At 42.4% G+C, this 27,356-nt stretch overlaps 1 protein-coding gene across 1 annotated transcript in view; it reads left to right on the top strand.

Moving 5' to 3' along the window:
- large1 (LARGE xylosyl- and glucuronyltransferase 1) overlaps positions 1-27,356 on the top strand; it is a 139,994-nt gene that overhangs the window by 107,099 nt on the left and 5,539 nt on the right. The window contains exons 9-13 of the mRNA XM_076076049.1: positions 8,010-8,135; positions 11,369-11,524; positions 20,002-20,165; positions 25,132-25,410; positions 25,605-25,751. Of these exons, the coding sequence (XP_075932164.1) occupies positions 8,010-8,135; positions 11,369-11,524; positions 20,002-20,165; positions 25,132-25,410; positions 25,605-25,751 (872 nt within the window). The remainder of the gene's footprint in view (positions 1-8,009; positions 8,136-11,368; positions 11,525-20,001; positions 20,166-25,131; positions 25,411-25,604; positions 25,752-27,356) is intronic.

Below are 27,356 nucleotides of genomic sequence, written 5' to 3' on the forward strand. Positions count from 1 at the left end.
CTCTCCCCGCAGCGTTTAGCTGTTCTCTACTGATTCAAACAGGGGTAAAGCAATCACCACACAATCCCCATTTCTCCAGACCATCATTCCTGCTTTGTTAAAGAAAACAAAAGCCCAAACAGAATCAAATGTCCGACCCTAACCCTGCGCATGACGGGATAATTCGTCATTAACGGGCAATGCATATAGTCAGAATCAACGTAATTAACACAACGACAAGAACAAACTCACAAGAACCAGTCACATATGTTTATATGACAACAAAGCAACAAATCAATCCAGCAACACTGCAGCGCTAAAACAGTATTTATCCGCACACTGAAGAGCACCATTCAAATATTATCCACATCAGAGGGAACAATATTAACCATATCATAAAAACGACACCATAGACAAATGAACACAGTAGTAACGCTACTGCAGATGTAAAAACACAAAAGCACTTCACTTACCAAAGCTGCTGTTCACTTAAAGACAAAGTCCATCCTCCTTTCTTTGTTAACAAAGAGTTTAATGATGCGGTTGTACAGAACATCGGTGCGGTTCAGTTCCAGTCAGAGGTCCTCCTGTGAACGTGTTCGTTGAGTTGTAGATCCACTCGGGTCTCAGCAAAAGTTTTCAAAAGCACCGTAGCTTGTAAGTGTTCTGTCGGGCTATGGTGTCGTGTTGCTGCCTTGGTTAGCCAACTCAGGTTAGCGTAGCGTAGCTCCAAACACCAAGACGCTCAGTTGCAAATAAAACGCATTCCAGGCCATAAAATATGTAACGCTTCTCCGACGCTGTCAGCCAGAAATACCGTTCGTACAAATCCTTTTCCATGGTGGGTCAGGGCTGCTAGCTGTGGGGTTGGCCGACCCTTTGATACGATGTCCAGCTTTTCTTGAACTGTCCTTCTCCAGAAAGGCATTGCCAGTAACTCCGCCACCAAATCCATTTCTCTTCCTCCTTCAGCCATTGAGTGTTAAAAAAAACAAAGCTAGGTAAAAAAAAAAGAATCTACACAAAGCAAAACGCTAAAAATGTCATAACTTCTCTTACATATCTTTCAACTTGAACTACTACTACTAAGTTCTGCTAGCTAGCTTTCAGCTTCACAACACACTAGCCCACTGACCAATCACGCTGCACGTTATTGCTGATGTACTTGTAGACTACGTCGGTAGCTCTGACATGTCAAAGAATACGCCCAACATGTCAAACTAAAGATCTGATTGGTTGAAGACTATGACAATCAATAATATCTTCTCCATATACTTTAATCTGCAAAGGCTATCCAGCAGGCCTCGGGCCTCTCTTCTTACCTAGAGACACAGAGGTGAAATCTGATTGGATAAAAGCTCTACTTAAAACAAGCTGCACTGGAAGCAGAGCAACTGAGGAAGACAGTAGCTGTGCAATGAGAAAATAAGATAATGGGGAAAAATTATAATACATGTAGTGTATTTATGAAAAATTATTAAATTATAAAATAGCTATAACTTTGTGATTCTGTTTAGGCCAGCAGAGAAGGCCTTGCTGGCCCTGATGGCCCGCCACTGATATATACTGTATATATTGATAATACCAGAGCGACAAAACTATATATGTGCAGTAGCTCAAACAAGCATTAAAATGGCTATAAAAAGTCATTATTAATTATCAAAAAGTATTAATAAATAAATAAATTGGGGGCGACCGTGGCTCACTGGGTTAAGAGGGTTGTCTGGGAACTGGAACTGGTCAACGGTTCGATCCTCGACTGGGACGTGTCACGTGTCGAAGTGTATCTGAGCAATACACTGAACCCATCCCTATATACAGGGATGGGTCAAATGCAGAGACAAATTTCCCCCTTAAAGGGATCAATATATTATAATAAATTAAAATTAAATACACTGAGTTACATGATTTAATATACATCAATATAAATCACTTCAGGGCTTCTTTTGTTCCCTAAAAAAAGGAAATGAAAGCCAATTCATGTAGTCTCTTAAAATAGTTGTAATAGTAGTATGAATTATACCAACTATCAATTTGGAACTCTGATTAATACTTAAATCAATAACTATAACCAAAAATCTTCCATCAATAGGTAGTAAGTTGAAGGCTTTTGTAGGTGTTGACATAGCAGAGGTTGGCAGTATTCACTCTGTAAACATTAAACAGACAAGCATTTATTTTCAAGAGTAAAGTGGTGAAGCAAACTAAGTAACTAAACAAAACAAATATTATTTGTGTGTATGTCATTCACCCATTCACACCCATTCATACACTGATAGCAGGGGTTACCTGCTGACCAGGACTAACTAACCACATTCACACACCATAGGCACAGTCTTCGGGAGACATTTTGGGGTTCAGTGTCTTACCCAGGGACACATCGCCATGGACTCAATGTGTACTTGCTCTATTTGGGTTGCAAAATGCATTAAAATATAAATTATTGGTCTTAATTTTTCTGTTCTTTGGCAAGTTACCATAGAATAAGGTGTCGAGGTGTCCCTTATTAGCTGCGTGTCGGAATGTTCTGCTCTTGTCATCAATTAATTCCTGATAATGGACACCTCGCCGGGCATTATCCCTTACTTCGATCATTTTCTGTACTCCAACAAAACAAACTCTGACAACAATGACACTCCTCTCTCCAACTCTCACTCACATTTTAACTGATGTCTTCAGTCACATGTCACATTACACATTAACAAACAGACAGACAACGGGTAAACAAAGCTTTGTTTCACCTCTTAATTTAGCTAGTCGGTTGATTCGCTTTCTGCAGAAATCTGAGAGCAGACATATCACGAGCACACAGAAGCAGCCAAGTGTGAGAAGAAGGGCTGAAACTGGAGCACAGAAAATCTATGCAAGTAATAATATGTCTGCATTCAAGCAAACCGCAGAAATCCAAGCGTGTGAGTGCAGGGTTTTGAGAGAGAGCATTTCATAATCTGAAACATAATCAAGGAGTCATGCTCTTAAATTGAAAAACCACGCGCTTGAAAAAAGATGGCAAAAAAGCTCCATAAAACACTACAGTATGTCTGCTGCTGCTGGTTGTGCCACTGTTATATTATTTTGATCTTTTGCAAGCTACCCACAGCAGCTTCATAAAAACTTTTACAAAAAAGTTCAACTTCTGTACATTTATTGTTTGCCTCTATTTTCATCTGAGAGTGCAACAGAACACTCAATTTACATGTCACAGTTGTATAAAGGTTTGGGTTCAAAACAATTTTTCAGCCCACTTGAGTGTAACCCTACTGTTGTCCTGGGGTCAATCTGACCCCAAATGAAATCTTTTGCCATCAAAATATGTTTTTTATTCATCAAATGGTCTGAAAATAATGGAGGTTGTTCGATACTATGCTCTTCATGATTAAAATAAATAAAAGTAATTTGATTGAATTATGGGTGATTTATTGAATTTAATAACTTCTGTTGTCCTCTGGGGTCAAAAAGACCCCGCAGCACAAAGTGGTGCAATGGGGCAAATTGTCACACCATACTGCTTTCCAAAACATCTTTGATGTTTGATGTGTGGGGTCAAGCAATGGTTATGACAACAACAAAAAACTGGTCTTTTCTCACAGGTGTTGGGGCATTTCACATTTAAGAGAGCGACAGGCAGCACAATGAGGAGGCTTGTGAGCTCATTTTTAACTATGTTGTGGAAAAGAATGACCAGGAGGACAATGCTGAACATGATGAGGAGGATTCAGGTCAGAAGAGAAGGAAAATAATGATGAGGTGATAGATACAACATACAGACCACATGCTACTTCTTCCTCTGAAGAAGCCCCCACATCGCCCGCTGTAGAAATGGAAGAAGGGTATGAAGTGAAGGACAATGATGAACATGATGATGAGGTAGAATCTGAAGAAGTGTCAGAAGTGGAGGACTGCACTTATTATGATGAAGAGGAAGAATCAACTGATGAGGAAGAATCTGAGGGAAAGGACCCAGCTGCGATAGAAGAATATTTCCAGTCAAAGGATGAAACATTGATCTGGTCTTCCATCCCTCCCAGTGATGGACGACGCATGTTGACAGCAGAGAGAGCAGAGAGAGAGACAAGCCACCATGGTCCAACCGCATATGCAAGGTCTCGTATTGATGACATAAAGTCCACTTTTGACCTGTTTCTGCCCAAGCCTATTGAAGAGGTGGTGCTGAACATGACAAACAAGGAGGGGCGACGTGTGTATGGCAACAAGTGGAGAAAGATGGATCAAATGGACCTGCAGGCATATGCCACGCAAGGTCAGCATTAAGCTACATTTCTGTTGCTTTTCCTTCTGTAGTGACCTCACAATTTGAACTATTTGTATTTGCACTGTGATTTGTTATAATAAAGTTTGACTTGACTTGATAGGTTATTCCCGGCACGCCAGCTGCTGCCAGATTGGTTATGGAGATCCAGCAGTTCTGCTCCAGCTCTACCTCTGCAGCAGCTCCCCCTCGCCCAGCTGCCCCTCCTGGCCCATGACCCAAAGGGAGTAGGTGCAAATTCTGCCCTTGCCAGAGTGATCTCAAAACATCGAAAATGTGCCAAAAGTGCAATGCATACATCTGCAAAGTTCACGCCATTACTACCTGCCTTGCATGCAACTGAGGGCACATTCAGACTGTTTTTATTCTGAAAAGTTTGTTTTGAAAAGTTAAATGTTTTGGAAATTAATGTTTATATGTCAGGTCATGAGTTGGAATAAAGTTGACTAAAAAGTTGAAACACAGAGGTGGGTGATAATTTTACTTTATGCTTTATAAACAGTCAAACCAGACGGGGTCATTTTTGACCCGGGAGGACAACAGGTGTGATTATTTGCTGCCATTAAAAAAATTGAAGTGGTTTAAAAACAGCATCCTAACTCAACTTTGACATATACCAGTCTGTGATGATCTATCAACACACGTGACTCTGATCGTTAACTAAAGTCAGAATAATTGATGATTTTATTTATTTTTACTCAAAAACAAGGTAAAAGTTCATGTAAACGAGGTCTTATTGGCCTTAAATTTCAAATGGAATAAAGAAATGGTGTTAATGTGTTTGAATAAAGTTATTATTAAAGGTGTAACACAGAATTGGGTGAAGTATCCACTTTATATTCTTTAAATAACAGTCAAACCAGACAGGGTCAATTATGACCCCAGAGGACAACAGGTGTGATTATGTGCTGCCATTAGAAAAATTCAAATGATTCAAAAACAGCATCCTCACCAAACTTTGACATATACCACTCTGTGATAAGTCAAATAGTCAAAATAATACATTGTTTCATTTTATTTTCACTCAAAAACAGGGTATACTTTTATGTAAACAAGGTCTATTGGCCCTAAATTCCAAAACGAAAGGAACAATTTGTGGTAATGGGTTGGACTGAAGTAAGACTAAAGGTGTAAAACAGAATTGATTGACAATTTATACTATATGCTTTAAATAAGGCGGGGTCATTTTTGACCCCAGAGGACGAAAGGTGTATATCAATCGGGAAGACATTACAAGGGTTAGATGTATCCTGAAGGTCATAAATAGGTGTTGTCTTAAACCATCGCTCCATTATCTCCAAGCTATTCAGAATGCATCTAGATAAGAGGTGTGATTTTAATTCAACCTTCATTAAGTAAAGTCCCACAAGGTATGCAGTTTGGAAAATGAACAGGGCTTTAGAAACTGCTCAACCATCTGCCTTCTGCTGTATGAGCTCCTCCAGTGGACTGTCTGCCCTCTTTATCAAAGCAGTCATTATGTGGCTAAAGAGTCTTGTGTCTGCCATTGGGAAGCTGGAATCTGTCACTGAGGCTTTGTCTTGTGAACAGTTCCGGAAGATACCGAATTCAAAAAGTCTTTCAGATGTAACCAAAGTACATTTCCTCTAAGCAATGTGAAGGATTCAGCCAGAACTAAAGCCGAAACATCTGGAGACGCACAAAACACTAACAAGACAAAAGAGTCCGGAAGACATCATCATACAGTTTCTATGATGAATCAAGTTGTTACAGTGCAAACCAACTAATCAGAGTCACCCTTGCAGGATCAAGGTGAGGCACAACTCAAGGGGGACATGTCAGTACCCTTATTTGATGGCTCCTCACGTGATGAGATGGTTCTGGTCTGCCATTGCGAAGATGGTTCCAATGCTCTGAGGACTGAGGAGGGACATTACATACACCTTTGGGAAAGTCTTTTACCAGACGACACGCCCTTTTATTAGAATTGGGATGAACCCAAAATCTTTCATGTCTCCCAGGTGCGTTTGATTCATACCCATGTGTCCTGTCAGTTCTGACCTTTGTTAGAAGATTGTAGAAAAATATGAAAGCATAAAAGTATAACTATTACAACCTGTAACCTGTTTGATTTAAAAGTTTAACCGTTACACCATATAAACTGTTTTATTTCATAGAAGTGATTAAACATAAACTGCATAGACGCCTTATATAAATAAAATAGTCACTCAAGCCTTGTATGATCCTTACATCCTGTGTTTGACCTACTTAACAGGAGGACACGTGTTAGTGACGCATGAACCTGAGGGAGGTACAAGCCTCAGACCAGCATAAAAAGCAGCTGCAAAACTGAGAGAACACAGTCTTCACCCTTAGGGGTGACTAGAAGACACTTCTGCTATCAGAAGACGGCATGGGAAAAAAAGGGAAAAAACTCACAGCGAAAGCTGACTGAGAGAGCCTGTTAAACCAGGACTAATAGTATTAGCTTTTTGTAACACTGAGACTGTTTCATTGAATTGAAATTGTTGTATGTGATTGTTGTGAAAAAACTTTAATAAAACCACAGCCTTACCAATTTTAAATGACTGCTATCCTAGTGAGTCCTATGATACTGAAATTGAGAAACATTGAGAAAAGAAGTTTGTCCTTAGAGTCTTTATTCTCAGTGTAGAGAAGGTTCAATCGTCATACAGACCGCAATGCGGTCTGAAGGAGGAAGGCACCCAGAGTGTTGCTTGTGTACGACTTATAAATGCCCTGAGCACATGGTGGGATAGGAGGAGTTCATCACTAGGACATCTGGACAACAGTGATCATTCACTGACTAACCATTGAATGGTTAATCACTGATTGGTCCACTGATTGCATCCCCATTCAGCCCCCTATCTAAGTTGACAGTATCATGTCCCTGATTAAGACACACATCCAATATTACTCAACCTGAGAGGACCCTCACTGACCATGTCTGACATTGATAAACTTTGTTAATACAAAAGGGCCAAAACACTGAGTGGTCAGCTAATAAAACAGGAGAAGTAAGTCACAGTGGAAATTTACCATCACACGACTGACTCTACCAGAGGAGCTTAAGGTAAGTTCCCTGAATGAAGACTTGGCAGTGTTAGTCAAAAATGGTGAGAAACTTAAAATAGGCAATAGTAAAGTATAGATGTCCTACATAACTATTCATACTGGGTGTTAGGGTTACATCCTATTGAGAGTGCCTAGGGCGTAGCGGTGCAAGACTCTCAGAAAGACAATAATTTCCGAAATTCTAACGACTCAGCAACGGGGTGAGATAAAAGGCCGAAGGTATTTTCCTGACACCTCTGTGGGACACGAAAGCCCACTAAGGTTGGTCGGATTACCGACAGAGTTATCACCGTGTTAGGTGTGAGCCTCCCTGGGGCAGGATCCGCTCACGCTACACCTTCCAGTCTCCTTCTATACATGCCATCGTCTCCAAGCTCACAGACTTAAGTCATAAGCATTAACATCCTCTGCAGTCTGTAAAGATGTGTCACCTTTGTGCTGTCATCATTTGCTGATAAAAAAAAAAAGAGTACAATACCATAATAAAAGAATAGAAAAATGATACTAAGTTTGAAAGACACAGTGTATGGTAATTTGAGAAAGTGTATTTGCAGTTTTGTTTTCACATCCATGCAATAAGCAGCATAAGAAACAGCCTTGTGTGGTCATTGAATAAACAGATTGAACTGTGAGGTGCAGGCCTGTAGATGATGAAACATAAGGCAAAGCATAAGGCTCAGTGTGTGTGTGTGTGTGTCTGCAGGACATCTTCAACGCTGTGATCAAACAGAACCCGTTCCTGGTTCACCAGCTGCCCTGCTTCTGGAACGTCCAGCTGTCCGACCACACCCGCTCTGAGAAGTGCTACAAAGACGTGTCAGACCTCAAGGTGAGACCCTGCTGTCTCCACTACACTCACACTCAGCCACTTCAGACAAACAAGACCTGACCTACATTATTCAAGAGTCTCAAGCCACCCCCACACTCAAAGTGAGTAAAAGCATTATGGATTTTGTTAAGCTTGAAAAAGCGTCTTGTCTTTTGTAGGTTTAAGGAGATGCAGAGCTGTCCAAGTCTGTCATGTATACATCCAACATGTGAGTGGACATACAGAATGTAGAACTATAAAGATATTGCTGACTCGGCCCATTCATTAGATAACACATTCTTCCACTTTCAGCAGTTTTTCCAACAGGGAAATGCACCAACAGTTTGGTAGTAGTGATCAGGCTCCCTCCCACATTTAGTTGGCCTTATGACACCCCAAAGCAATAATGTTCAATAATGTAGGTGTTTTTTGAATGGCTTTGACAGTACCAAAACTCATTTAATATCATTGCTCCAAGCATAAATCTGACTTTTATATTAACTAAGCTAAGTGGTTATGGATGGGTGACCCTTGATGTTGTCTAAGTGTGAGAGCAGACATGACACACAGTGAAAGAAAACCAACAGCCAAATTATGTAATATATTGTTGTAGACACAATGATGTTTTATGCAGAAAAATCATTCCAGAGCACAACAAACACAAGATACAGGATTCGACTTAATTCAGTTGGTGAACGCTGATTAGAAAGCCAGATATGCAGATATTTTTCTTTAGTTTGTTTCAGCTTTCAGCAGAAAGGGAGAAAAGAAAGAAATGCACTGAATAGCCCTTTTCCACCCAGACAATAAAAGAAGATGGGGGAAGTGAGGAGATAAATGAGACACACCTGTGAGCGGGGGGAAGGAAGGGGGAGAATCAACTAACAGAAGCAGCAGGGAGGAGAATGAGAGTGGCTAAAGGAGGAGATCACTGAAGTCTAATTCAGTTTCTGGACATCTTTGCTCAAAAGATAAACACACACACACACAGACACGCATGCACACATACACCACATCTCTTTCACAAATAGGCTGACATTTATCTGGAGTCCTCATTTCATTTACTTACTTATGGGGCATTTGATTTTCATATCTGGACTCAGTATTGTGTTTCTCTTGATTTAATGGACCTTTTGTGTATAAGACTGTATTTGGGTACCATGATTAGTAATATTGGGGTTGAATACAGCAAGACTTAATTGATAAAAATGTATTCATTTTTTTGTAGTGGGGGTAGCAGGCTATCTCTCTAGTACTCTCTAACACTTTCTTAAAGTGACAGGGTAGAAGTGTGATTATTCTTCAGTCTGGCGCCCAACTCTTAATTTGAATATTTGGAATTAAAACCTACGCAAAAGCTCTTTTAAGGCTGATCGTGGTGTCTGTGAAACACCCACATGTGATGCTGTTTTCTGTCTTTTATTTTTTATTCCTGCATTAAAATAACTAGATCAGACCCCGGGTTTGTTTACTATAGAAACCACAAGATGTAATCGAATAGGTTTGGGCCGGTGTAAACCTTTTCAAACCGACTGGACTGGTGTACTGAACTTTACCTCTTGGTGTTGCACTTGTCTCAGCAGGTGCTCCACCAAATTGTGGAGGAGCGGCTCATCACTAAAACGAGAATAGCTTATCCACCTTAAAGGTCAGTCTACCTTAAGTGAGCTTGAGCTGGACTTGCCCCTTCACTTTATCAGCAGGTAGAAAAAAGACACAGGCACTTGTCTTGTATCTTGAGGAGCTGTAGCATTTATTCACCAACAAATAAACTGTAGACACACTGCACTGCTATGTTCACAGCTGTAACTTACAGCTTACTTCATACTCAGGTCACAGACACACGCTCTCTGTAGACCGGACATTCGCCAACGTTACGGGCCGCAGGCTTGCAATGCACTGGCAGGAGGACCCGCCTTGTCTCGTTTCCCCAAAAAAGCCCACAAACTTTCAGTAAACAAACACGTGTGCCTCTTCCCACCTCGACTGAAATATGATCTCCTTTATGTTGCCGGCCGTGACTCGGCAGTAAATTGCGGCCTGTCACACACTAGTGGCTCCATCGTCTAAAAAACGAACCTAATATTGTTGCCATATTGCTTTTTACTAATGCAATACAAGCTGACGCAGTTAAAACATTTGAAAGGATTGTTTCAAATGTGAGCATGAAATGTGTGTGAAGTTGAAGTACCGAAAAGAAGTTGAATTGGCAGTTGAGGTGTAACTACTATCAGTACAAGCACTGAAAGAAGTTGAAGTGGAGGCTGAGGTGTAAGCACTGAAATGAATTGAAATGGCAGTTGAGTGAATGAAGAAGCGGAGCTGAACATTTGAGGACTGGTTGTCACGATCAGGCTTTGCCTTCTGTGTTCTGTGTGTGTCTTTGTGTTGCTCCACACCCTCCTCACTCTACCTGTCAGCCACTCCATCAGCATCAGCCTAACTCCCTTCACCTGTTCAAGCCACTATACAAACCCCTGCCTCTCAGTCACTCACTGCCAGATCATTGTCATGTCTACCCGCTCGTTTGGCTCATCTTGTTCCTGGTTTCCCCGTCTGCCTGCCCTGCCTAATTCTGCTGGATTTTTCCCCTCGTCTCTTGTCTCGTCCATGGATTCCCTGTTTTGATTTAACTACTCATTAAACACCTGCTTCACTCAACTTCTGGTCTGGCCTGCATTTGAGTCCTCCACCATGCCCCGTGACACTGGTTAAAGCTCTTTGGCTTGAATACTGGAATTATTCATTGCACTTGAATCATGAAACTAAAAATCTGAAAGGAAGTTTACGTGTGGTACCTTGTAAAGGTGTGAGGAAGTAGTTGCGTCAGAGTGGGTGTGCATAACTGAAGTGGGTACGCTATTACTGATGCCAGTTTGTGGTTCAGAGTGTCAGCAAATTCACAGCAAGCAGTTGTATGAAAGCAGGAAAAGTTGTAACTACCCCTCATGTCCTTCTTTGATGTAGGTAGAATATCCTGGGAGTTCATCTTATAACTGTCATTACTAAAATATATATTGAGATGCTTGATAAGTACAGATTGTGACCAGATAGTGTTATGGGTCCATAGAGGCCTGGGCAAAAGTTTTTGTGCTTTAATGACTTGTCTTAAATCCCAGGACATTTATCATTTGGTGGAATGGAAGTGGTTTACTGGCCTGTGCCTTGCCCAAAAAGAGATCTGACCATGACAAGAACAACAGTACCCGGATAACCTTTTTCCCTGCTCTCTTCTCTGTGGTTCTTCTGCCCAGGTGATCCACTGGAATTCTCCCAAAAAGCTGCGGGTGAAGAACAAGCATGTCGAGTTTTTTCGGAATCTCTATCTAACCTTTCTGGAGTACGATGGCAACCTGCTGCGGCGAGAGCTGTTTGGCTGTCCCAGCGAGGCTGACCACAACAGTGAAAATGTAGGTGTAACCTCTTCTCTGTTTTTGCTTGTGATGTGTAACCTAAGGGGAAAAGTACATATGCGAAATTTAAGGGAACGGGCGGATCTGATATCTGACTGCCTAACATGTTTGAAACCACGACAACACGCTGAAAGGCTCTCCCTATTCCTCACTAAAATGATCAGATATAAATGAAAACCACACAGTTAGTTGCACATAACACCATATATTAATGTAAATCAAATTAAATTCAGCATACGTTACAGCGAACAAAAACACTGTAAGGCTCCCGCTGTACTCAACACAATAAACAACTAAACATTCACAAATTATAACTCAAACCCAGTGTCCCATCAGTCCCAAAGTTTCAAAATTCAACCCAAAACAGTCTGATGATAAATAAATCCCTGAGGCCGAAAACAAAATCAATAAGAGGTGGAAGCGACACCTGTCCATCACCATTGATGATACCGTGGTGACGCCAACTCGGACTGCGAGGAACCTGGGTGTGACCCTGGACGACCAACTGTCATTCTCAGCAAACATTGCATCAGTTACACGCTCCTGCAGATTCCTGCTCTACAACATCAGGAGGATTCGCCCCTTCCTCACTGACGAGACGGCGCAGGTGCTCATCCAGGCTCTTGTCATCTTCCGCCTGGACTACTGCAACTCACTACTTGCCGGAGCCCCGGCGTCGGCCATCAGACCTCTGGAGCTTGTCCAGAAAGCTGCAGCTCGCCTGGTGTTCAATCGCCCCAAGTTCTCCCACACAACTTCCCTTCTCCGTTCTCTACACTGGCTCCCTGTAAGAGCTTGCATCCAGTTTAAGACTCTGGTGCTAGCCTACAGGGCTGTGAAAGGAACAGCTCCTTCCTATCTCCAGGCCATGGTCAAGCCCTACACCCCCGCCCGACCACTCTGCTGCCTCGGGGCAATTGGTTGCCCCGTCGCTCAGAGGTCCTGCGGCCGATCGACCCGGTCACGGCTGTTTTCTGTCCTGGCCCCACAGTGGTGGAATGAACTCCCCACTGACGTCAGGACAGCAGAGTCGCTGCCCATCTTTCATCAGGCTGAAAACTCACCTCTTCAAGAAGTACTACCCTTAGCCTTCCACTTAGCACTTACTTAGCATTTATTGTATTCATACTAGTTTGTTTCTGTACTCTTGCTCTGGTTTATGCTCTTAGATGCTGGTTTAAAAAAGGAGATGCATTTATGACTTCTGGTGACTAGTAGTTCTCTTGAATATGTTGAATACACTTATTGTAAGTCGCTTTGGATAAAAGCGTCTGCTAAATGACTGTAATGTAATGAGACGCCGCTGTTCCAAAATCCATAGAACACACGCTATCTCACTACAGTCCATTTAGATGGTGGGGTCTTTCTTGTAGTAGTCCAGTGAAGTTTTCCTGCTTTATAATCCACAAAGGTTAATAATTCTGCTCCTTTGCTGAGCAGTCACCAGAAAATCCTACTCTTTGAGCCCACTAAACGCCAACTGCTTCACCTGTGTGCGCGCTCCATACTCCTGTCACGTCACTTCCCCCCCCTCACATTTTATACAAGTGAGGGAAATAATGGTAACAATAATAAAAGACCCTATTCATAAACTGTTAACATTGCAGGCCACTGATAACATTTATAAGTAAAGCACTTTAAATATCCAAAGGAAAATAATCTCTGTTGTGTGAGACTTGCAAGGGAAAAATACAAAACAATTGTCCATGGGTGTCTTGGTACCTTGTGACGCCCAGTTGTTCTGTGAGCTTTCAAGTTTTACAATAGGCATGTAGAGCTACTGTGGGTGAGGATAACGTAACAATACTGAAAGAAATCTGTGTGTTATGCTATAGCTGAGGTTGCTTCCTAAAAAATATTACTACATGTATGGGCTGCAGACCACAAGAACTGTGTTTGGTCAGCCTGGGTTGCTTTGTTTTCTCCACGTTTCTGATGCTGGTGGAGATCGTTATTGAAGACTTTTTAAATCCAGCACTGAACTAATCAAAATCGATGTGGTATTCATCTGTAGCCAGGCTGCTGTTTACTCCCTGTATTAGCATGCTAACATTTTCTAATTTGCTTTAAAAGGAAGTTACTGTTGAGGTCAATAAGAATGTTAGTTCTGCAGGTATTTGGTCACACACTAAAGCAGTGGTCGCCAAGCAGTGGTCGATCTCGGAGACTTTCCCTGTCGCTCTCCAAAATAAAATAAAAATAAATTCAGAAACACATTGGGCCTCATTCTCAAACATTTTCTGAAGTGTCTTCTGAAATGTTTTCTTACGGACTTCGGAAGACCAACGTCAGAAAAGATCTCCGACTGATTCATGAACGCCTGAAAATGGGTTCTTTCACAGCCGAAGTGTTCTCAGCTGTGTTCCCCCGAATGAGGATTCTTAAATTGAACGTGCATTCTCGTGCAACTGGATTTGCATACAGAAACGCCCCGCCAACTCCTTATAAGGGCATGCAACTGAAGAGACGTGTGCACAATCGACAGACTCCACAGGCAACGCGAAAGCAACTTCAGACTGATTAAAATCATGTCAAAGCGGAAAGCGAGCACCAGTCGAGTAAACTGAGACCTAACTTCACCGGTGCAGATACTGTTGCAGAATGTAGATATGTCCATTCTATTCCACTGTGGCTATATCCACACGATTGAGTTTAGTGCTTATTTATTTATTTATTCACTTACATTTGCAGTGTTCGTGCAGTGCTTTTGTTTATTTTATGATATCACGATGCCTCATAGAATCATGACTATAAATGTGAAACGTAATTGTTAATAATACAAATATTCTCGTATTTATTATTATTATAATTATTTAAATCCGAGGATGTCTGTAGAGTTGATGTGAATAATACAACATTGGATGAGCTCGATTCCGCGTATGGAGACCTGCTTCTGCATGCTGATGTCCGGTGGTTGAGTCACGGCAAAGTGCTGCAGCGATTTGTTGACTTGCTGCCTGAGATAAAGGCGTTTCTGTTGAAAAGGAACGAGGAGCACGAGGAACTATCAGATGATGCGTGGCTACTGGACCTGGGATTTCTGACAGACCTAACGGCAAAACTGAACTCACTCATCAACGAGCTCCAGGGAAAAGACCGGCACCTGCCCCACATGATAAGCTCAGTGAATGCGTTCAAGGCCAAACTCTGTATCTGGACCACACATCTTAAGAAAGGGAGGCTGACACACTTTACCAACCTGGAGAAAATGTGACAGTCCATCAAAGACAATTATGATTTTCACCCTGCGCAGTACTGTGTGCACCTGGACAAACTGGCAGCAGAGTTCAGTCGACGTTTTGGTGAGTTAGACGTCATGGAGGATATTGCTGCATTTGTTTCAAACCCATTCCTGCCTATTGATACAGAGGAGGTTGCAGCCAAATTCCAGAAAGCATTTGCTTTGCCAGGTGGAGTGGACATGGACATGGAGATGGTTGATATGCAAAATGACATAGAGCTGAAAGCCAGGTCAAGGGACAATGACTTTTGGGGACTTGTCAGCAGAGAGACGTTTCCTCTCCTCAGCGCATGTGCACTAAAAGTGAGTGCCTACTTTGGACCAACTTACCTCTGTGAAATGGCATTTTCACAGATGAAAATCACCAAATCAAAGTACAGGAGCCGGCTTACTGACAGACACCTCACAGACTGCCTCAGACTGGCTGTCTGTGCTTATGAGCCGAACTACAAGGCACTCACAGACAGTGTTCAGTCACAGCCATCACACTGACTTGAGTCACATGACTTCTGATGGCATTGTGATGGGACACAGAGCTGAACTGCACTTACATTAGTTGCACTGACTGAGAATTTTGTCAGTGTTGTGTTGTAACTTCAGTTAATATTGGTAGTTCATCCAGCCTGCTCATTGCAAATGTGTTTTTTCTTGTTCATATTGTGTGCGGTTAACAAATAATTTCCTTTTTATGTTGCACTGAAATTAAGTAATTTAGTGTGTTCTTGGTCACATCAATTTGAAAGCTGGACCAAAGTGTTTGATTTCATTCAATTACAATTAGGCCAAATAAAAAGCCTCAAGTTGTAAGTACAGTCTGGACAGTCTTTTTCTCTCAACGCCTCAATAGGTAGATCTTGCCTGTCACCAAGGCAGAGGTCAGGGTTCTTGGGCTTAAGATTGGTGACCACTGCACTAAAGGATGGGTTACATTGAAATTTAGATGGTGCTAGATACAAGTTAGGGGATCACCAGATTCTCTTCTATTGGGACCATAATTGTTTGTGCAAAATTCCCTGGCAAACCAAATATTGCTAGGGTTGGGTACTGTTCACATTTGAACTGATATCAATATGGCTTCCAGGAATTTGGTACTGGTATCCAATGGTATCTTTTTTTTTAGTACTTTACAGTTATCTCCAACAGCAACTTATCCAACTAGCTATCTAACCACCTGATGATGTTGATGAAGTTGTCGATGCCTCACTTTATAAAGTGTTTAACTTCTCCAGCGTTGGTTGCAGGTGTGCTAACGTTAGCTGTGGTTGCTGCGGGGGACATGGTACACTCAGCTTTTAGATATATTTTTTGTTTGACCAGGTATTTCCTCAGGTTAGACGTGTTGCCCTGGCCAGCTTTGCATTTTGCATTAAATGTTGCAGCAAGAGTTTCGAAAAGTGTAGAGAGTTTCACTCTCTCTCTATAGTCTAAGTTACTCTCTCAACTAGGTGCAATCTCAGGTACTGCAATTTGACACCAATTGATTTCAGTGCTCAGCAGTAACAACGTAATTTAGTTGGTAAGCTTAAAAGTACAGAGTCAGAAACCCAACCCTAAATATTTCACTCTGAACTAGTATGGGCAACCGACTAACATTGGCATTTCTAGAGCCACAGCACTAGGGTGACTAAAAAAAAAAGATGTTTCTCCCTGTATATTTCTCATTGAGCCTGCTTGTAAACCTTTTTTGTCCATTGAATTCTGTATCAATCAGTCTGGGGAAGACGGTCTGACCACTGTCCTTTTTCTGCTTAAACAGCTGGATTCCTCAGTAGAGCATGCTGCTTTTTATTATTTATACAATCTATCTTGTCCACACTACAAGGACAAACAAAAAACACAGAATTCCCTGAGAGAGATTAAAGAGACAGTGGGAGGCAGACTATGACAGCAGGCTTTTCAGCCCACCTTCCAGTGTGTCCATTCAGAAGAGGTGTAAACACTGTAGACATGATTGGACCACATGTTGTATAACCTGCTTCATTTGAAGCTTAACAAGGCCCCGACACACCCTGTAAGTGCCCAGTATACTGTATAGAGTCATTCATTCACACCTCCTCAGCTTCTAAGCTGCTGAAGTTCACCATGGTCTGGAGTTGAGTTTTTACAGAATCAGCCACTATGGGACCATAGAATTATTTAAGTGTCAGCACTGTGGTCAGTTTATCACGTTATAATTTCCCATCATGGTACGCAAGAGCCTTTTTTTGCCAACACTCAATTCTAATGTGTCCTTAACTCAGGAAATAGTTTGCTCACTCAATTTTTCAGAGTTTGAGCACCAATTTAAATCCCATTAAAGTGATGATTAGACTAATGAAGTCACTGAGGGATTGGCTGCAGATTGCAGACCAGACGCCACAGGGCCACTGCAGCCCAGTCACTCACTGCAGCTCCACTAATAACGCTGTTCAAAGCAGAGCGATGCCTCTCAACAGCTCCTCTGCTGACAGCCCTTCAGCCACTTCTCTCTGCTATTCCCCAAATCTTTGTTGAGCTTCAGTGATTCTAGAGTTCTTTAACAAGTTACATAGACCAGAGTACAGAAGGCTGACATCCATTCATACTTTGGTTGATGTGTTGCTCTATTAACGCGTCATTTTTGCAGTACACTGTGCGAAAGACTCCAGGTTTGTGCTCAGCAAATCCTGTATCACCGTTTGTGTGTTTGGTGAGAGCTAATCAGGGAGAAAACTGCATTTTATTTGTAATCAATTGTAACAGCTTGGTGCTAAATGGATTTATGTAAGATTAGAGGTGGCAGACTGGGACACAGAAAAGCCCTTAACTTATTCCATGCTCCAGCATAACCACCACAAATATCTTGTACACGTGTAGACATGGACACAGAAGTTCTCCAGTGAAGTGTTTAATTCAAATGCCTAAGTAAGATGTTGATTTATATTTAATTGGCAACAACCTTTAGTGGCAATATGAGTGATGATTATCGTCAGAAGCAAAGGCTGAAGCAGTGTGACATTGTTCTATGCCCTGAAAACCTCACAGGGGAGTTTGGAGTGGATGGATGGGTTAAAATAGCAATGGACACTGGAGTCCACGGTCTCTTTGCCGGTACCTACCAACAGTCAAGATTGTTTTTTTCATGGTGACAAAGGTTCCCTAAACTTAAGAAAGTAGTTGATTTTGACCAAAACCATGATTTTCCCCTCACACTAACCAATTAGTTTTAATGCCTAAACCTAACTAAACATAACAAGAAATGTACTGTCGGTTCTTGACTGATGGTAAAGGACATTGTCATGGACTATCTAAACTCTCATTTCTCCCGTTCTTTATCTATACCCCTCTCTTCTCTCTCCTCCTTCCTTCGCGCTTCTCTTTTCTTCCCGTTCTTTTCTCTTAACCCCGCCCTCTCCTTTACCTACAACCAATTACTGCAAGTGGGGATGAATGATACCTCAATTAACCAATCAAAACACATTGCTCAAACTGAAAACACTATCAGTGTTTTCGTCTTTTTTTTTTTTTACTAATATTGTCTTAATCAGTTTTCTTCAAAACCTAATTTATTACACCAGGGCAACATAAATATCCATGTAAGCTAGTGTTTATTGGCAATGACACTTAGAGCTTCCCCATGGAACAATTTGGTTCCAGCTCACACATGACATGAGCTTGTCCTTTTCTACTCGTGACCATTTTAGTCTTTAGCTTTAAACTCTGCAGGCTTTAAAGGATAAGAAACGTTCCCCTGTCCTTTAAATGCCACAATAGATGAGCTTCTGAGTTCATTCTTCAAACGGAACTTCACAGAGCCAACTTACTTCCAGGTCCTTTTAGTACCTGTTCTGGAGCTTTCGATTATATAGCATGATATTCATTAGAAGATAAAGTTTGCCCAGTTGTCATGGGGACACCAATTTTTGAAACTGGACCAGTATTGAGGGAGAGTGCTGCAGACAATAGCTGTTTAACGAGCTGCAATGTAATCACTATGGGCATTTAACGGCAGCCGTCTGCAGTGTTCTCTGTCAACACCAGACCAGTTTCAGAAATGATTGTCCACATTAGTCACTTAAACAGAAAAACATGGGAAAGCAAGATAGAAAAATACAGAAGTTTACCTTTAATGAATCCTGCTTCACATAGATAAACATGATAATTATCCAACTTTCCATTGAGCGCAGGTTCCACGGTTTGATCCCTCCTGACCACTTGTCCAGGAGGGGCCCATAAGCAAAATTCTCCTGATAGTTAGGCCTTGCACAGCAGCCCTCTGCATATCTCTATGAGTCTGTGTGAATGGGTAAGTGAATTGTAAAGTGCTTTGGATGAAAGCATTACAAATGCAGTCCATTTACCCCGTTATGTGAAGTGATTCATGATCAGTCTGTTCTCACCCTATTTCGATCATGGTGCAGTTTTTGGGACAGAAAGTCACTGGTGGTCTAGAGACTGTGATGCAGCATTACCTTCAGTGGTTAACCTTCTTGTCTGTGACAAAGACCCTCTCCATTGCAGGCATTTGTGGACTGTTTGAGACAATAAGGGACTCACACACAGAGTTGAATGTTTATTGTAAGGTTCTGATATGGTCTCAGGAGTAATTATTGAATTTCGAGCCTGTAGACACAAACATATTATTGGTTTGGTTATCTTTAACTAAAATGATTGAATATATTAATAGTGCTGTCAAATAACCTGCATGTTCAAAGCACTTACCTCTGCTGTGTCTCCTCTCCAGGGTGTTCCTCCTAAAAGAGTCCCCAGGGTACAAGAGCACCATTTTATAGTTCCGGGAAGGTGCCATGTGGTAATTACTAGAGGGGTGGTAGGAAAATTGAATCCTCTGTTTGGGCCGGATATGATCTCTATGGTGATGTCTTACCACAATAGAGATCATATAGATAATTGACCTTAGAATGTTAGGCATCCATTTTAATGTATTTGTTGTAGATTAGGGGATTGTGGGTAGAGTGAGGGGCGGAGTCGCCTATCTTACAGTGATGTGGAGGTCCTCGTTAGTGGCAGACTATATAAGGCTGCCATAATTACATCTAGTGCTGTCGCTGCCAGGACCACATGCAGCCCGTGGTCCCTGAAAGAGTTATGCCATGTATTTGTTTGTTTTTGTCGGTGAAATAAACACCTGGTTGGTTTACACATACTCTCTGTGTCCGTCCTCCTGCTTCCGAAGTCCGGCCGCTGCGTGCCAGCCTAACATTGTCCATAAAATGTCTTACTGTTGGTGTGTCTCTCTCCTCTCTGCCTGCAGCTTCAGAAGACTCTGTCAGAGCTGGACGAAGATGATCCTTGCTACGAGTTTCGCCGAGAACGGTTCACCGTCCACCGAACGCACCTCTACTTCCTCCACTACGAGTATGAACCCAGCTCTGACAACACTGACGTCACGCTAGTCGCCCAGCTTTCTATGGACAGGTACTGTTCTTCAATAACGGTAACAAACCTTAGTCTGTTCCAATATATGGTAATACTCCACTGCACGTAAATTGAAAACTTTCAGAGATACCTTTGTTCTGCAACAGGTGTGCTTGGGTTTAGAAGGGATTCCAGGGTTACAGTCCCATAAGTGACAGAATATTAAAGCACTTACTTCCACAACCATTTCCAGCAATAAACACACCGCTTCATACAGATCAAACTAGTTTGTATCAAGCAACCCCAACCTGAACATTATTGGCTGCAAACATCTTACATATAAAACCAGTGGCTCATTGCAAACTGCTGGAAGTGGACACAGGGCTCGACACTAACTTTTTAAAAGCATCAGCTTTTGGTTGCCGGAACTGAAAATATGGTTGCCATTTTTAGTCACCTTACATTTTGAGTAATCAAGGTCCTATGCAGTTATGAGTTAGCTTTATTATCAGAATCAGAACCATTTATTGCCATGGTATGTTGAACATACAAGGAATTTGACATGACGGGTGGTGCATAACTTTTAACAATCAACACAGTGCAAAAAGTAGAAGCATATAAAAATGTACAGTATAAAGTGAAATATAAAATAAAGTGCACAAACTAACAGATAACAGGACTATAGTCAAGTGAGATGTAAGTGTAATGTAAAAGTGTCGAGTGTATTTAAATAAGAAACCTAGAAGGGATGTGCAGGGGAGTGATTGGTAGGAAATTGCACTGGGGGTGACGGAGTCAGTGGGGGTCCCGGGCTCTGTTAATGAGCCCAACTGCGGATGGGAAGAAACTGTTGATGTGGCGTGAGGTCTTGGTCCTGATGGACCGCAGCCTCCTGCCAGATAGAAGGGGCATGAACAGTTTTTGTCCAGGCTGAGAGGGGTCGGCTACAATCTTTCTTGCTCGCTTCAGGGTCCTTGAGGCAAACAAGTCCTGGAGGGACGGCAGATTGCAGCCAATCACCCTCTCGGCAGAGCGAATGGTACGCTGCAGTCTGCCCTTGTCCTTGGCTGTGGCTGCAGCGTACCAGACCGTGATGGAGGAGCAGAGGATGGACTCAATGATGGCTGTGTAGAAATGCACCATCATTGTCTTTGGCAGGTTGAATTTCTTCAGCTGCCTCAAGAAGTACATCCTCTGCTGAGCCTTGGTGAAGGAGCTGATGTTAAGCTCCCACTTCAGGTCCTGGGTTATGATGGAGCCCAGGAAGCGGAAGGACTCCACAGCGTCGACGGGGGAGTCACACAGGGTGATGGGGGCTGGTGAGGCTGCATTCTTCCGGAAATCCACAACCATCTCCACTGTCTTTAGAGCGTTGAGCTCTAAGTTGTTCAGACCGCACCAGGTGACCAGATGCTCAATCTCCCACCTTTAGGCGGACTCATCCCCACCAGAGATGAATCCAATGAGGGTGGTGTCATCCGCAAACTTCAGGAGCTTGACGGACTGGAGGTGCAGCTGTTGGTGTACAGGGAGCAGAGGGGAAAGAACGCAGCCTTGGGGGGAACCGGTGCTGATGGTCCGGGAGGCTGAGACGTGTTTTCGCAGCTTGATGTGCTGCTTCCTGTCAGACAGGAAGTCTGTGATCCACTTGCAGGTGGAGTCGGGCACGTGCAGCTGGGAGAGCTTGTTATGCAGCAGAGACGGGATGATGGTGTTGAAGGCAGAAGTCCACAAACAGGAGCCTGGCGTAGGTTCCTGGGGAGTCCAGATGCTGGATGATGAAGTGGAGGGCCATGTTGACTGCGTCGCCTACAGACCTGTTGGCTCTGTAAGTGAACTGCAGGGGGTCCAGGAGTGGGTCAGTGAGGGTTTTAAGGTGGGACAGGACAAGGAGCTCAAATTACTTCATTACCTCAGGGCGACGGGCCTGTAGTCATTAAGTCCTGTGATCCTTGTTTTTTTGTGGAGGGGGATGATGGTGGAGACCTTGAAGCAGGCTGGTACGTGGCATGTCTCCATCGAGTTGTTGAAGATGTCTGTGAACACCGGAGACAGCTGATCAGCACAATGCTTCAGGGTGGAGGGGGAGACAGAGTCTGGGTCGGCTGCTTTGCAGGGGTTCTGTTTTTTAAAAAGCCTGTTGACGTCTCTCTCCAGAATAGAGAGTCGTCACTGGGGAGGGGAGTTGGGGTTCATCTGGTTCTTAGTCAGTTCAGTTCAAATTCAATTCACATTTATTTGTGTAGCACTGTATCATACAAAAGCAGTTCAGATTGCTTTGCATAAAAACACAACAGCAAGCAAACATTTTCAAATAGCCATAGAAATACATATACATACACACACAAACAAGTGTGCTGGACAAATACGTCTGGTTCATTTAAGAACATGCTCCAGTGAAAAGGAAAGCTTTAGTTTGATTTTAAAAGAAAAAATTCGAAGATCCGTAGCCAATGGTTCCGTTCTTTAGGTGCATAGATGCTGAATATCACAGGATTTAGAAAGTGCTGTGGGCACATGGAGGAGACATCTGCTGGGCTGATAAACTCATAGCATTTTCTGAGATGTACGGAGGAGCCAACTAGCCAGTGGAATTTGATTAGTGTTCTGAGAGTAATGGGTGAAGGTTTTTAAGGGAACTGGAGTTATATAGTCTGATCTTTTTGTCTTCGTTAGAACTCGTGCAGGTGACTCCTGGTTGAATCTATGGATTGTTTTGTTTGGGACCCATAAACAGAGCATTGCAGTAATCCAGCCTGTTCATAACAAATGCATACATGAGTTTCTCTAAGTCCATTTGTGAAAACTAGTCTCTGATTCAGGAAATGATTCTGAGTTGGGAAAAGACAAGCTTGATGATGCTACTGATATGATCCTTGAAGCTGAGCTCCCCATCAAAGGTTACTCAAGTTTTTAATCCGGTCACGTGTTTTCAGTGATCTGGACTCCGGGTTCTCAGTTGAATCAGTTTGCACATTAGTTTGTGATGGTGACGGATTAGTCAAACAACAGTGAAACAACTTTATTTGAGAAGGCCCTGTCACCCCAGGTCCGGCGCTTGGTCCTGATGGTCTTCAGAGTGTTTGCACCAGCGGACCTGAGGCAACGGGTTGGGGCGTAGAGGGGGAGGAGGTCTGAAAGGTAGGGAGGGGCCAGGTTTGTTAGGGCTTTGTAGGTGGTGAGTAGTATTTTGAAGTCTATTCTGTATTTGACCGGGAGCCAGTGGAGGTTGCGAAGGACCGAGGGTGATGTGTTCATAGCGGCGGGTGGAAGTGAGCAGTCGAGCGGCAGAGTTCTGAACATATTGGAGTTTATTGAGGATTTTGTACTGTAAAGTACTGTATAGTCTCAAGCTACTGCTTTTATACATATAAATTATTGTGGAAAGGGACTTGAAATCTACAAAACTCCATGACAATTATCTCCACCACCAAAACCTGTTAAGACAAGGCGCGTGACAGTATTTTACTTTTTCTCAGCGTTCTCCTCCAATAAAGAGAAGACATTGAGATTCATTTGTCAAAGTTAACAGAATTGGTTTTGCTGCAGCCCCTCTAATCCGGTCTTCTAACTCAACTTGTTTACATTTTGGTTGATGATGTCAGGGGTATTGCAAGTCTGAAAATGACTCCCTTTAATAGCTCTCTGAGTTCTTGCTGGCTCAGTGATGGTGGAGGGGCCGAATTTAGCCACAAAGTGTGGAGCCAGCTGCTTGTTTAGTAAGCTTGGAATCTCAGCAGTAGTTGATGTAAGGGTAGAGAGATGAACCTCCATCAACACGAGATAAAACCCCTGCTGATAACAGCAGACTGATTGTTCCTTCAAATGCTCTTATTATTTAACAAGCTAAAATTCTATAAATGTTGCCTTTGCTTTCCTATCCTTTATGTTACCAGTATTTCAATCTGTTGACCCCCTGGGGTTCATTTAACTCCCACATGACTCAAGCTGATGTACAATAAAAGAGTAGATCACGGTGGAATAGGATGGGTATGTTGAAGTGAAAAACGGTAACATCTGTGAATTTGCTTCCCCTCTCTATTAAGAGTGAGTGACGCTGAGCAAAGGCCAGCCTGAACACAAGTGTTTTCAAAGCTCGCCTGTTAAAGTAGTGAGTAAAGCCCAATCTAATGCTAAGGCTGGCTGTCTCAAGCTTTCCTTAATGTAACAACGATGAATAAAATATCAGGACTCAATTTGCATATCAAGTCCAAGGTTGAGTGACTCATTATTTATTCCATATCTTCACCAAAAACAATGAAAGCTGTGAGCAGCAATGGCTAATTGTGACATCTCTGACTTTTTAAAGTCACAAAGAAACTAACAGTTGGAAACAGCCGCAGGGTTCAATACTTGCATGAATAAATATACCATCATAATATTTTAGAAGTTTGTTTTGACATTTTTGTCATTTACGGGAGATTTCATGTAATGTGAGTTTCAGAGACTGTGCATTCAAAAGCTTATTTCATTTTATGTACCTCTTTAATGCAGATCAACAACCCTGTCTCCTAAACATGGCATTACCATACAACTAAACTATTATAAATTACTATATTAATATTTTCTCCCGGATTACGGTCGCACTTTTAAGCATGTGGTTAACGTAAATTGAAACAAAACAACATAACTACTTGATTAGTTTTAGTAAAAGATCATGGTTTGGCTTAAAATAAGTGTGTTATGTAATAGATGTTGCATACATAACATTAAACTTTTAATGTAACGTTAAAATAAGTCAACGTTGACTTTGGTGCTTGTCCTGTTTGCTTGACCAACCCATCCACCCTGTCCTCCTTTCTACGTGCACTTTGATATTTGTCAAGCGTCATAAACAAACGAAATCCAGAAGAAACTAGGCTTCCCTCAAAACATAAATCTAAAATTGTCATAACTAAAGCTAGCATGAAATGGAAGTTACTATTTTCATTATTTCGCACCAATAAATAAGTCATTTTCGACATTGGGGCCTTGAAAGTGAAATGTTTTTGTGATGTCACCCATCCCCATGTCTCACCCCCTGCAGGCTCCAGATGTTGGAGGCCATTTGTAAGCACTGGGAAGGCCCCATCAGCCTGGCCCTGTACCTGTCCGACGCTGAGGCCCAGCAGTTCCTGCGCTACGCTCAGGGCTCCGAGGTGCTGATGAGCCGTGGGAATGTCGGTTACCACATCGTCTACAAAGAGGGACAGTTCTACCCAGTCAACCTGCTGCGTAATGTGGCCATGCGGCACGTCAACACACCCTACATGTTCCTGTCTGACATCGACTTTCTGCCCATGTACGGCCTGTACGAGTACCTCAGGTAAGAGGAGAAAGAATCAGGCGTAAACCAGCTAAGTTGGTAGTGTTCTGACACCTTTACGCTTCGTTTTTCCTATCTTTAGATTTTAAAAAGACAATTGTGAATTTTTCTATTACATCTTTTATGAGATTTTGCACATGCTTGCTTTAGTAATTTACAGTATGTAATCCAGTCTTATGTGTGTATGGCTGTAGGAAGTCAGTGGTGCAGCTGGACATGGCCAATGCCAAGAAAGCCCTGGTGGTTCCAGCCTTTGAGACGCTGCGATACCGTCTGTCTTACCCTAAGTCCAAAGCTGAGCTGCTCTCTCAGCTGGACATGGGCACACTCTTCACCTTCAGGTGAGCTACATCTGTTTCTGAAGCCAGCAATGTCTTCAAGCTTTTCATTATATTTCCCTATCTGTGGTGCAGATGTTGCTACTTTTATTTGCTGCAATTGCTGCGGCAGTAGAGTTGTTAGAGAGGGAGGGCAGGAATTTTATTTCTATTCAACTGGTTCTACTCTAGCTGCAGTGCGCACCAACAAACACCAGGTAACACATATTTTCCTACTGCAGCCACGCCTCCACATGACTCTGTTCAAAGCAGCATGAAGACTCAGCAGGAGAGAAGGAGTTTTACATACGTTTTTAGAAACATGTGAACGGCACCTAACGCTAAAAGAGCGCTAGCAGCAGCTAATATTTACAGACAAATTAACAGAGCACTGTGCAGTGAACGCCCGGTCTGAAGTCACTACTAATAGAGATAGTGTCTGTTGTTTTAATTCTTATTAGTTTAATAACATATATACACAGTATATGATGCTTCAAAACTATGACTACTCACATAATTACATACTCTTACATCGGTTAAGTTTTTTACTTGTAGTGTGGTATTAGTACTTTTACTGCAGTAAAGGATCATAATACTTCTTCCACTGATCTGATACATCAACAGCCAGACTGTCAGATTCAGACATTAGTTTTAGTTAAAAAAAATAAAAATACAAACTATCCGATTAAATAAATTTCAAACCAAATAGACAGAAGTCCCAAACATTCAAATGAATCATCAATACAGGGAGTGGAATAGACCTACTTACTCACATCTGCTGCATGCCATGTGGTCTGCGTAGAACCCTTCATTATTATATCTGAGGAATCCCAAGGATGGAAGCATAAAGACCATGAAAGGACCCAGGTACCCTGTATTCCACCAGTACTCCTGACAGGACTCCCAGAGGGACATGGTCATAAGCCTTCTCCAAGTCCACAAAACACATGTAGACGGGACAGGCAAACTCCCTTGTCTCTTCCAATAGACCTGCAAAGGTAAAGAGCTGATCCACTGTTCACGGCCGGGATGAAATCGGCATTGCTTCTCCTGTAACTAAGGTTTGACAATGGTTGGTCTGAAGTGCATTTAGGGCGTGTCCAACTCCACTTTTGTTAAACCACGGACAATCTGGCCACAAAGCAAGGGGCAAATGGGTTGTATTTAGTCTTTTAATTAAACATAGGTTTGTTTTTGGCGCAGCATGAATTAAACCAATCAGAGCGTCATCTCCCATTCCCTTTAAAAGCCAGGTGCGCTTGCACCTGGAGCATTGCTATGGCAGATTTGGCAAATTGGAGAGGCAAACTGTTTTCTGCAGTGAAAATGTGAAGATTCTGACTTGGAGTAAACACCCTGGACCCTCTGGAGTTATTGGAAATGTTTGGATCACAGGAGTCTGAAACAATCCTACCCAGCCACAGGACACTCTGTTTACTATTTGTCGCTGTCCATTGACGGGTGGTTCTGAATCAGTTTTGCGAAAGAAGGGAAGGAACAGGTATGTGGTCCTTGGCCGGTGGACCCTCTGCCTCCACTATCTCCCAATCCTCTGTCCCATGGTAAATGGTAAATTGACTGTACTTGTATAGCACTTTTCTAATCTTTCAACCACTCAAAGCGCTTTCA

This window comes from Anarhichas minor, unplaced genomic scaffold (assembly GCF_050575085.1).
Source record: "Anarhichas minor isolate MPS153535 unplaced genomic scaffold, ASM5057508v1 ptg000055l, whole genome shotgun sequence".
Classification (NCBI taxonomy): Eukaryota; Metazoa; Chordata; class Actinopteri; order Perciformes; family Anarhichadidae; genus Anarhichas; species Anarhichas minor.